Source organism: Gambusia affinis, linkage group LG11 (assembly GCF_019740435.1).
Source record: "Gambusia affinis linkage group LG11, SWU_Gaff_1.0, whole genome shotgun sequence".
Taxonomy (NCBI): Eukaryota; Metazoa; Chordata; class Actinopteri; order Cyprinodontiformes; family Poeciliidae; genus Gambusia; species Gambusia affinis.
In genome coordinates this window covers 6,011,366-6,024,460 of record NC_057878.1, presented here as the reverse complement: position 1 = coordinate 6,024,460, position 13,095 = coordinate 6,011,366, and the positions used below count along the sequence as shown (strand labels likewise).

Below are 13,095 nucleotides of genomic sequence, written 5' to 3'. Positions count from 1 at the left end.
TGTTAACCCCCAGTGTTTAGTGTTTCCCTAAATTTGAAAATTTAGAATGAAATCAACCCTCCTGTCATGTTTGTTTCTGAGGTACAGCAATAATGTTCGTGGGTCAATTTGACCCGGGGAGTGTTTAATCATGCAATAGTGTCAGAAACCAAAAAATTCCTCCAAAACATTTTTGTATCCGATTATTAAATCCAATACTAACCATTTCAATCAATATTTGTGCAATGCTGTTTTTCCATTTCTCAGAAATTAAGGATCAATGACGACAACTTATTCATTTTGACATAAAAAAAATTGAATTTATACTTTTATGTCCACTGAGAAAAACCTACACACAAAAAAACCACCAAAGATCAATTTCCTTGAAATTGGTGAACATTTTATATTGCACTTTATTTCTTTTCAATGGAGGATTTTTATAATTGAACTTGAGACACGCATACTGTTCAGGGTCAAATTGACCCGCCGATTAAAATTAAGATAAATGAGTCATGCAGAGTATTTGTTTTCCTCCACTTCTGCCGAGTGTCACTCAGTGTGGGTGGAGTTTATCCATGAACACCTGCTTTCTCGCAGTTTCCTAGTGAAGTGAAGAGAATAGTGAGAAAGTGGGCTTGTGTGTGTACGTGTGTGGTGAAATATGGTTCATAGCTGGAAGGAAACGTGTAGAATTGGACATTTTTTAAAATCTATTAAGACAAATAGAAAAGGTTTCATGCAAAAAAATAAATAAAATACTTCCAACTATTTACAAAAAAATAATTAAATTTTAAAATGGGTCAATTTGACCCAGAACATAAGAGTGTTAATAATTCATACAAAAATTACCAATTCATTCCAAGATGTTCATGTTTACATGTGGAATCATAATTTTCTATTTTAATATCCCCAGTTTAATTGTTTTGCTGTAAAAAAATAAAAATAAAATAAACAGGTAACCAGCATTTTCCACCATTCAGATCTAAATTAAAAGTAATAAAAAAAAAAAAAAAAATCTAAGGTGGTCATATTTAGTTGTGGAATGACATTTAAGTTTAATCTAAGTTTGATACTGTCATGGTTTGCGTTCTGAGGTGGTGAGGCAGACTGTCAGATCTTAAGTCTTGTGTCTCTTGCTGTCTTGTCTGCTGCCAGTAATTTTGGACCAAAGAACACAGGTGGGTTTAAATTGACATGGAGACAATCAGGGGAAACGAGAGACAGGTGTAAGTCATGCGCCACAGAACACAGAAACCTAAATAAACACACAGACAAACTCAAATCCTAACAAATACTTTTTCAATAAATATCTCTAAACTGCCAGAAGATTTCATAGTGACCCAAGTTAATGAAATCATAGAAAAGTTTCATTCATTTAAGTCGTATAAGAATATTCACAAATGTTGGTGTCTGTGGAATGATGCCCTTTTACTTGAATAAATACCTTAATAGAAATTTAACACCATACCAACTGAAATTAATGAATAATTCAACCAAACTCCAATGGAATTATAAATCGTGGTTCAACGTAAAATGAATCTGTGAAACCACAATTCAGAAACATTTATTGATAAGCTGTTTTTGGTTTTTGGTTATTTCAATGACCACTGCGAGTCATTTTTTCCCCGCCAGGTTTTTAATCAAATAAAGAATGTCAGAAAGTTTCTGGAAAAGAAAATCCTGCTGGTGAATTCTATGGCGTCCAAATTTCTACTTATGCTGTTATATAATTAAGTTTTTATTAAGTGGTCTGAAAAAAAAAGACAGGCGGCGAGATTAATCTTTATTTATCTTTATAACCATACAACGTAATAATAGACATTTGTGATAGCGTAAGAAAATTATCCAATAGTAAACTTATCAAATATCCCACCTTGAGAAAATCAAACTGTGATACAAAGAAACATAAATAAGACACATATGGGCCAGTTTACTTCCAGACCTTAATCCAGTGTTTCCCAAAGATTTTCTGGGCCCCCCTATGGATTACAATAAAATACTCCCTAAAATAGAAAAAAGAAATAAACTGGACACACACATCGTCCAAACAGACATAAACCTAAACACAGATTTTGTTTTGAAACTCCATTGAAGTTTATTTCACACTTCACGTTGCAACAAAACAAACTATAAACCATCTTTACAGTGAAACACTTTTGTGTAACTGTTTCTTTTTTCTTTTTTTTCCATTCATCCATACGTCTTCCTTTGCCTTAATGCAATATTCTCCAATTACAAATAACAACCAAACTTTTCAGTGGTGACAATGTAAAAACGATTAAAAAAAGCACATGTCCAATTAGACTTTGGTAGAACAAAACAACCTCTTCAGATGCTTAGAAATTTCCTTCATTTTGAGGCCGTATATTATGGGATTAAGCAGCGGATGATACAGAAACAGCTGCAGCGTCATCACGAAGCGTGCAGCTTTTGGAAGATCTGACTCCACTCGAGCTATGATTACATCATACACACAGATATGAGAAGCTGATCAAAACCAACACGTGTGGAAGGCAGGTCTTAGCCGCCTTTCTCTGAAATGCTTTATTACTTTGATAAGCCATTATAAAAATCTTTGCATATGTGAAAACTGTGAAAAGCATCGGGAGCACTGCGACGTCTAATAAAATAACAACCCCAATTATAGTAACTGTCCGTGATCTCATGCACTGGAGTGTGTAAATAGTGTTATTGCAAAATATTGCTTCTAAATTACGGTTACATATCTTAGACTTGGTGCTCAGCACTGCTTGCACAACAACATGAAGCGGAGGGGAAAGCCAAGCAAAAGCCAGGAGACATTTCACCGTAGCTTTCCTCATGATGGTTGGATATCTCAGAGGTTTACATATCGACACGTATCTATCGAAAGCCATGACTGCTAACAGTAAGAACTCTGATCCACCTACAGAATAAAACACAAAATATTGAAAAACACAAGCAGAATACGGTATGACCTGTTTATCAGAGAGGACGTCGGTCAAAAGCTTCGGGTAAAAAGTGGAGTTGTAAATAACACAGTTAAACAATAAAGCACCGATGAAGATGTACATCGGCTCGTGGAGGTTTTTGTGAGTCCAGATGAGATAAACAATGGTAGCATTGCTGCAGATGATCAAGACAAACACTGTCAAAAAAACTGAAAAATAAAGGTATCTGTGTTTAGTCATCTCTACGTATCCAGTCAGAGTTATGAGGGTCTCGTTTAACTCATCCATAAATGTGTTTGTCTCTTAACTATTCAGTTTAAATAAAAGCATCCCGTCCAGAGCTCAGTAATGACGTATTCTCTTCTTTCCCTTGATTTAAACTGAGTCGACTTTCTTTTATTTATCCCTTCATCCCTCGCAGGATCTCATTCGCTGGGGATCTCCTACACTGAGGTGTGATTGTTCAGTATTGCACTACGCAATACGTCAAGCATTCAACATCAGCCACAGTCGGCATGTAATGATTGACGAGAAATCTGACTTAGAAATATACACAAAACAACATTTTTAATGTAAGCAATTCATCATATTTGAGTGTGACATTTAATTCACGCCTGCCTGTTTAACAATGTATTAAAAAATGTAGAGTTGGTTCTTTCTTCTTCTCTAAGACCCATAACAAACCCAGTTGTACTAACTAACTTGATCTAAGACAGTGAACTGTGTAAATAGTGTTGCTGCAAAATAATAATAATAATCTGTGTGCAATACAAAGTATTGAATAATCTAATATTTATATCAATTGATCAACGTCACTACTACAGGACCTTAGCTTGATTAAACAACCTTCTCAGTTGTTTAGAAATCTCCTTCATTTTTAAACCATATATGATTGGATTTAATAGAGGATGGTACAAAACTGCCTGTAAAGTCATTATTAAACGGATTAATCTTGTAAGGTTGGATCCCAGTCGAGCTACGATGACATCAAACGCACACAGACAGGAGAAACTGATCAGCACTAGCAAGTGGGGCGAGCAGGTCTGAGCAGCTTTCTTTCTGACTTCTTTAGAGCTACGATAGGAGATGATCAATATCCTGGTGTAAGTAAAAATGATGAAAAGCAGAGGGAAGAATCCAATCATAACCAGGGCCACGGCACCAAATGCTATGTGCACCTCTGAATTTAAACAGTGGGCGCTGAAAATTGAGTTGTTACAGAAAATTCCTTGAACGTTTGATTTACACAGTTTCATACTGGAGCTCAGTATTACCTGCACAGCAAGCACACAGGCAGGCACCAGCCAAGCCAAACCCAAGAAAATACTAACCGTGTTTCTCCCCATTATTGTTGCATATTGCAGAGGTTTGCATATAGACACATAACGATCGTAGGCCATGGCTGCCAGCAATAAAAACTCTGAGCCACTTAGAGAATAAAAGAAAAAAAACTGCACATAACAAGCTGAATATGATATAATCTGTTTCTCAGATACAATATCTGACAGCAGTTTTGGATAGATGTTGGTGCTGAAAACAACAGAGTTGAGAAGCAAAGCGGCGATGAAAACGTACATGGGCTCATGGAGGTTTTCATGCATCCATATAACATACACAATGGTCAGGTTACAGACGACGATACAAACATAGGCTGCTAGCATGACTGCAAAGTAAAGATATCTGAATTTGTCCAACTCTACATGTCCTTCAAGGGTTATATATGTTTCATTAACTTCACCGTCCATAAATGTGTTTCACAAAGACATAATAATATCAGAAACAGTACAATAGACAACTAACAGCTCATTTCACAGAACCTGACCCAGACATTCAAACGTAGAGCATTGCTTGTTCTCTCTCTAAATTTAGAAAGCAGCTGATCCTAGTGCGCTGAAAAACGTTATTATATTGCTTTATTCACAATGGGGCTCATTAAAGACCCACCCAGTTTTTTTTAAACAGTTCGTGAAGTACATGAGGCTGTAGAGACTCATAGCGACGCTTTAACGAAGCCTTTCCTGCAGGTCAGGCTTCACCTTATAGCTGCTTTTCTCTCGGGAGCTTTTGGGTGAGATAAGGTTTGCCATCCACACTGAAGTACACAAAGTTCTTCAAACACAATAAATTACACATGGAGTGAAATAGCATTTAATGTTCAATACACCAAAAAAGGCATTCTCAGATTAATCGACTTTGAGGCAACAATGACGATGGCATCAACATAAAGACTTGAGTGGATGAAAAACTGCAGTATAAAATAAAACATGTCTGTTGGTTCACAGACAATGTTGCTATAGCAACTTGACTCAGAAAGCTACAAATTTTTTGTGCTGTTATTTTTTTTATCGTTGTTGAACAGTCTGTAAAAAAATAAAACACTAATAAACCAACGGGTCGTACTCAAATACTCAAGGCCAAAACACGTTAAACGTTGTTTTTCTGTTGCAGATTGTGTTTCGTTGTGCCTTGTTCTTTGGGTTGTTATTCCTACAGCGTGTCGTTGAACAATCTGGGTCACTGTAAAAATCAAACAAAAAACCAATGAGTGATGCTCAACGATAAAAACAGTAAATGTTTTGTTCTCGTCTTTCAGCTTATGTTTCTGAGCTGTGTCGTTGTGGCCTTCGTTGCGTTGTGGTTTGGGTCACTGTGTTCCGGCTGTTGTTGTTGCCTGTCAGCTCGTTTTGTTGCGTTGTCGTGTTTGTCAGGGTTCGTCTCTACCAGCTTTGCACATCCACTGGCTGAATGCTTTGCTCGTCCTTTGCAAAGCTCAGTCAGATTACACGAAGAGCCTTTGTGAACAACACTTTTCAGAACTTGCCACAGATGATTCATATGATTGTCATACGATTGTCTTTAAATCACACATGGATGATCCGATTGGCACAAATAAATTGGCGCTTGCTGGAAACTTTTACGTCACATTTTATTTTTCTTGATTTATTTTTTCTTTGCACACCCTTGCTTGTAAAATTAAACACGGCACAATACAGTGCATCAAGAATTAAGATGGACGATGGGTAGTCAAGTTAGTCATTGAACATTTAACAGTCAATGGAATGTTGACAAAAATAGAAGTGTTTGCAACATATCATTCAAAATCAAAATGGTAAAAACAATAGTTTTCCAAAATCACACGATCACTGTGTTAGACAAGCAAAACAACTGTGGACACTACAACGTAGTGTCAAGAGTAAAGTCTCTTAACATTTGCATTTAAACACTCAATACAATTAAACAAATGCAATTGAAACAAAATATACCTGAGTGTAGCAGCACTATAACTCTGGACGCCGCTATTTAGTGTCAAGAATGAAGTCAATCTGAAATCTGTTTGTTGTAACGGAGCAGTAGGACCTGCTCCATGTGGCTATCGGTCATTCTGTTTCGAGATGGAGTCAAAATTTTGCCACCTAGACTAAAGAGGCGCTCTACTGGAGCACTGGATGTGGTATTGTACTTGATAAAAAGATGCTTAATGACGGGAAATCCTTGAAGTGATTTAATGCTGTTATCTGAATCCTCCAAGTACTTCCTGACTTCATCATAAGCTGTACGGTCAGATGCACTAGATGTGTCATTTTCAAACACAAAAAACTCATCAGATCTTGCAGTGTCATCATTTGTCATTTCAACTGGACCCTGTTGTTGTTCTACTGCAACAGCTTCCTGCAGCAGCTTTCTTCTCATTTAATCTCTTTTGTCAGGGCTGAGCCAACATAAACAGAACTTTGGCAATGTTGCAGTTGCCATTTGTGCTTCATGGCAGGCTAACACTGATCCAAACCTCTCATCTACAGCGTCAATGATGGTGGTGATAATATGTGCTGTGTAAATGACATGAGGCAACTTCTCAGACAGCTTTGCCTTCAGGCTCAGTAAAGTAGGGACAACAAATCCTAAGAAACCTTTGTTCTCACCCTGGAGAATGTCAATTGCTGACGCTAAAGGCTGCAGAGCCTCAGAGTATTGTTTGAGGAATGCAGCCTCTTGAGGGTGGAACATTGGTGCATCAAGCTTATCACAAATGGCCCTCAGCTGTTCTTCTGAAAGTTGTACAACTTTGGAGACGGCCCTGAATTCTGAACTCCATCTGGTTATTGATGGGACAATGAATTGCATTTTTGCAATCTCCTGAATTGCCTCGGAAGCCAATGAAGATTTATGTGCTTTGTTCCAGATAGACGAGCACTTTGCTGTTGCACTCCTACACACCTTGCGTGATGGCCCATTCCCACCTGCCTTGTGAACCTCATTAGTAGCTATTAAATTTAATGTATGAGCTGCACAGCGCTGGTGTTGTGGAAGAAAAAACTGCTCATCTTCCTCTTCTTGAAGAAGAGTACTAACATCTACAAATGTCACACCATCACCACCATCATCTTCCTCCTCACTAACACCATATTTCCTAAATGCCATTGTCAGTGACAGTGGATCTGACTTTGGTCTGAATTTTGTATTCTGCATGGATTTCGTTCAGTTTAGATGCAACTGCATCATATGTGTGTCGACCTTTAAGGCGGGTACAGGCCAAAGCAGCAGAACACCTCTCTAATGTGTGTTTGTCTATCCAGTGACATGTAACTCCAAAGTAGCTACGGTTTTGGGCTGACCAGATGTCTGCTGTGGTGCAGACACTCTCCACATCAATGAGTTTAGACATAACAGACTGCTTCATTATGGCAAACTCCTCATCAATCCGCTGCATTAAAGTCTTTCAAAACATTGGGGTTTTTTGCCACCACTGAGACCTTGAACCAGCTTGCGGAATGCTGGCTGCTCCACCACTGAAAAGCACTGCACATCATCAACCACAAAATCGAATACCAGCTTGTTTACACGTTCCTGTGACACATTGAACGCTGGTGTGACCCTTCCTTGCTTCAAGGGGGGTTGAGTAGCTGCTGGGGTAGAACTGCCTACCAGGTCATCTTCCCGAGTATCGGATGGACTAAACGTGCCTTTCAGAAAAACGTCTGGATGCTTCCTCTGAAAAGAGAGAGAAAAAAAGATAGAAGAAAGGCAGTGCAATAATAGGATTCTGCATTATCTGTTTCTCTCAGGTTAGGAATTAGCATTAGCCTTTTAGCTTAAATAAGCTATTGCCTATTTTTCTGACTTATTAGCCATGTTTAGTATACTGAATGGAGTAAGTAAATTATAGAGAACATTCTAATGATACCCCACATGCTGCTGAAAGTATTTAGGCTTACATTAGCATTTAGGCTAATTTCAGCTTATACACTCATTTTAACAGACTGAATGGTGCACGTCCAGCTTACTTAACATACTTGTGACTTTCCAGAAGCTAATGACTACTATTTAGCTAAGCTTAGCATTGATGCTAATTCTTAGCATCAGAACGCTGGGTCCAAACCGATGGGCACACTTTGGCAGGCCCCAGTTAAATTTCTTCAGGAATTTTCTAGTTTACTTTATGTTCATGAAAACCATAACACTAGCACATTGCATACAATGTCTCATGGGAAAGAATAGATTCCAATGTTTGTCATGCATCAACACCAAACAGTCAAATATTCGTAAAATAATACACTTCGTCTATCAGTGAGTTGCATTTACCTCTAAATGTTTCCTCAGGTTTGACATAGATTGCTTCGACGTGGACAAGTTCTTGATAGCCAGCAAACACTTCTTGCACTGCACGGTTAAATTTGAGCCATTTTTACAGATGTAAATGAAATGCTCCTTTAATTTCTAGTGCTGGAAGGCTGTCATTTTTGATGCGCTGCTTGAGCTGAAATGGAACCGTCCGCTCGCTTGCTGTTCCTCCAGGAGGCTCCGCCAGCACGGGATGGAACATCAGAGTGGCATTGTGGCTATGATAGAGACAAGGAGCCGTAGCGGGAAACGGCGATAAAGACCGCAAAGCAATAAAAATATCATTACATATTTTGCAAAGGTTTTTGTTTATATATTTTTTTAAATGTAACTAAATTTGTAATTCTTAATATTTTCTCATTGTAACTGTAACAAATTACAGTTACTCTTTTTTTGTAATTATATTACGTAACGTCGTTACATGTAATCCGTTACTACCCAACACTGGTCATCAGACACCTAAAGATGATGAATGACTATGTAACCCAGCTGTATTTGTTATCTGTATTATTTGCTTTTCTGATTTTTTATTTTTTTTTACTTTATGGGTACTGTCCCTTTAAGAGCGAAGTACAACATTACTTTATGGCGGCATTCCAGCTGCAGTTGCTAGGGAAATTCCCAGGTTTTCAGAGCTGCTGCAGAGCCGAGACATGCTGGTCTCTGCCTGCCTTATCGCCTGCCTTCTTTATGCCTGATATAGGATGCTAGTGCATTTTTGTGGCCGATTTTTGTGCGAGGAAACTGTCTCTTAGCAGTGACTTTCTTCTTGCCACTCTTTCCATTAAGTCCACATTTGTTTATTTACTTTTCCCTGACGAAATATGGACAAGTTCAGAGGGGTATGAATACTTTTGCAAGCTGCTGCGTGGGTAGAAACAGAAAAAAAAAATAAAAAATTAGGATTTTATGTGCTTGGGTGGCCATCTTTATTCATAACATTCTGTAAAAATATCAAAAATTCGATTCTAATCTGAATAAAGTCGTATATGAATGGAAAAAACAAAGGTTGAAACACAAGGAATTGCAAAGTCATGATGAAGCGAACATGTTTTGAAAACTCTGATTCCACTCGAGCTACAACCACGTTGTATGTAGACAAATAGGTGAAGTTGATTAAAACCAGCAGATGCGGCAGCTTTTCCTCTAAATGCTTTAGAACAGAGATTATTAAAATATTTGTGTATGTAAAACTTGTGAACAGCACAAGAATCATTGAGAGATTTAGCAATGAAACAATCCCAAATGTTGTAAGTGCTCTGGATTTTGCACAGTGAAGGGTAAAAATGCCATTGTTACAGAATATTCCATCCAAATCTGATTGATATGATTGAACTTCGCTGATCAGTATTGCTTCTCCTCCGAGGGGACAGGCGGAAACAAACCGGGCCAGAACCGGGAGAGATGTCACCGTAGGTTTTCTCATGATGGCTGGATATCTGAGAGGTTTACATGTTGACACGTATCTGTCAAAAGTCATGACTGCTGACAGAAACAACTCAGTACCACCTGCAGAATAAAAGATAAACAACTGAAAAATGCAGACATAATATTTCATGATCTGTCTTTCAGGTAAATAGTCGACCAAAAGCTTTGGGTTAACAGTCGTACCGTAAACAACGGAGTTAAATTACAAAGCAGCAATGAAGATGTACATCGGTTCATGGAGGTTTTTGTGAAAACAGACGATATAAACGATAGTCCCATTACTGAGGAATATTAAAATATAAACCATCAACATCGCAGTAAAATACACATACTTCAGTTTGTTCATTTCTACATGACCACTTAGTGTTATGTAGGCAATATTGATCTCCTCCATAAATGTTTTCCAACGTTCAGTTGGACATACGCAAGACCACAGACTGCACCGTCTCAGTTTGCGTAAATGTTTTTATCTGTTTGCTTTATCCTACAAAGATCACTTCTCTGGAAGCCTTCAACGCTGTTCTGGTTCTTCAACTGTCTCGCATCAATTAGCCAATTTAAATAATTCAAACTCGCAACATCTAGGATAAAGCAGACTTAAAAGAAATGATACTCGTGTGTTTTCTAATAAGTAAATTAAATTTGAATTCTCTGTGTCATAAATCAAACACACTATTTATAGCGTGGGACTGAGACTACTCTGGACATTAGGCCTTTATTTCAACAACATATTGTTTGTGTGTGTGTGTGTTCATATTAACAAGTCCATTGTGAGGTTGACTTGAACGTAAAGCAATCCGGCACGTCATCAATCGCGCCACTGACATGGTTTAAAAGATCAGCTGGTAACCAAACTAAAACCTGGAGGTGTTTGGAGGAAGCAGCAACCTGCAACAGATAAAGTATATGAAAAAAAAAAGATAAAATACAATCTAATACAATATATTTGTATTTTTTAAAACCTTTCTTCTTATGTTTATTGAACTATATTGCCAGGGGTTGAATCATTTTGGTAGACGTTGATGTCCACACCGTTGACGATGTTAGCATTTAAACTCCATGTATGTTCCAAGCCGACTTCCTCTCACTACTTTTGTTTCCCTTTTTATCGTTTTGTTGCTTTATCTGGCCTGCGATGACTTTACAAGTTTGTGCATGGCAACATGTATTCAAAGCTGTTCTGGAGAAAGAATCAAACAAATTTGGAATATGTGTTTAATTCAAAGACCAGAAGCATAATACTAGGAACTTGGTACCAATCATGAAAACGTTCAACAGGAGATTGACGGTCTTCAAGATTCTCTGGTTAAGCAAATGTATGTTACTGTTGTTTGTGTCAACCATTTGCAAAATTCACACATACTTCACTTAAACTATACTTGTACATCTTAACATTTCAGTATTAACTTCAAAAAAAGTTAGGAATACTAACAATAAGTGTCAGATGGCAGTCTAAGATCAATACATCAACTTTGTCACTATTGAGCTTTAGCTTGATTAAACAACCTTCTCAGTTGTTTAGAAATCTCCTTCATTTTTAAACCATATATGATTGGATTTAATAGAGGATGGTACAAAACTGCCTGTAAAGTCATTATTAAACGGATTAATCTTGTAAGGTTGGATCCCAGTCGAGCTACGATGACATCAAACGCACACAGACAGGAGAAACTGATCAGCACTAGCAAGTGGGGCGAGCAGGTCTGAGCAGCTTTCTTTCTGACTTCTTTAGAGCTACGATAGGAGATGATCAATATCCTGGTGTAAGTAAAAACGATGAAGATCAGGGAGAAAAAAGCAATGAAAGACACAGAAAGAGCACCGAATACAATGTGGACTTTTGAGCTCACACAGTACATATTGTAAATTGAATTGTTACACAAGATCCCATCCAAATTCAGTCTACACAGTTTAATGTTGGAGCTCAGTATTACCTGCACGCCGGTCACACTGGCAGGCACCAGCCAAGCCAAACCCAAGAAAATACTAACCGTGTTTCTCCCCATTATTGTTGCATATTGCAAAGGTTTGCATATAGACACATAACGATCGTAGGCCATGGCTGCCAGCAGTAAAAACTCTGAGCCACTTAGAGAATAAAAGAAAAAAAACTGCACATAACAAGCTGAATATGATATAATCTGTTTCTCAGATACAATATCTGACAGCAGTTTTGGATAGATGTTAGTGCTGAAAACAACAGAGTTGAGAAGCAAAGCGGCGATGAAAATGTACATGGGCTCATGGAGGTTTTCATGCATCCATATAACATACACAATGGTCAGGTTACAGACGACGATACAAACATAGGCTGCTAGCATGACTGCAAAGTAAAGATATCTGAATTTGTCCAACTCTACATGTCCTTCAAGGGTTATATATGTTTCATTAACTTCACCGTCCATAAATGTGTTTCACAAAGACATAACAATATCAGAAACAGTACAATAGACAGAGAGTAGCAATAGTTCCTCCTTCAGGATAACAATGAACCTGACCTGGAGATTCAAGCAAATGTATTGATTGTTCCTTCCCAACAGCTATAAAGCAGCTGCTCTGAGGGCGTTAAAATTTTTTATTTTATTCCTTTGGTCACAGTGGAACTCATTAAAACAAAGTTTCCCTCTAACAGGGCGGTGACACTTGTGTCAAATATTCTCTTGGGAACTATTGTTTCTTTCAACGTGTCGTATCTAAACCTGAAAGTGAGATGAGGTTTACGACATCAACTTAAATACACAAAATACTTCAGACAAACTAACAAAAACTAAGTCTCAATTCTTCAAATTATTTCCATATATAAAAATGTAAATCAATTTAATCAAAATCGATCAAACAGAAAGTTTGACAGGACAGATGAAAGCATCAAAGGACAGCATGGTGAAGCATTGCTGTGATCATGTAATGAATGTGGAGTGTTGGAAAGAGTAGGAGCTTCTTCTTAATTATGATCAACGCATAAAACATGGCGAGTGTCCGGCTGCAAACTTCAACACTTACCTTCACTGGACAAAGAACCCGTATAGGGCTTATTAACAGCATGTTATAAAACGTTTAAGTGAATGTTAGCAGCTAGCCTAATCGTGGAAACGTGCCAATCAGAAGGCTCAAAACCGCGGAAATAGAAACACGCTATACT

The 13,095-nt window shown here is 37.8% G+C and overlaps 1 protein-coding gene and 1 pseudogene across 1 annotated transcript; both read right to left on the bottom strand.

Moving 5' to 3' along the window:
- Positions 1-2,278: 2,278 nt before the first annotated feature.
- LOC122840270 (olfactory receptor 4D6-like) lies at positions 2,279-3,197 on the bottom strand. Its single transcript, XM_044132539.1, is given in 2 exon segments — positions 2,279-2,459; positions 2,461-3,197. Coding segments are annotated over 2 exon segments (918 nt in total).
- A 483-nt stretch (positions 3,198-3,680) lies between these two features.
- Positions 3,681-12,382, bottom strand: LOC122839792 (annotated as a pseudogene).
- Between the last annotated feature and the right edge of the window lie 713 nt (positions 12,383-13,095).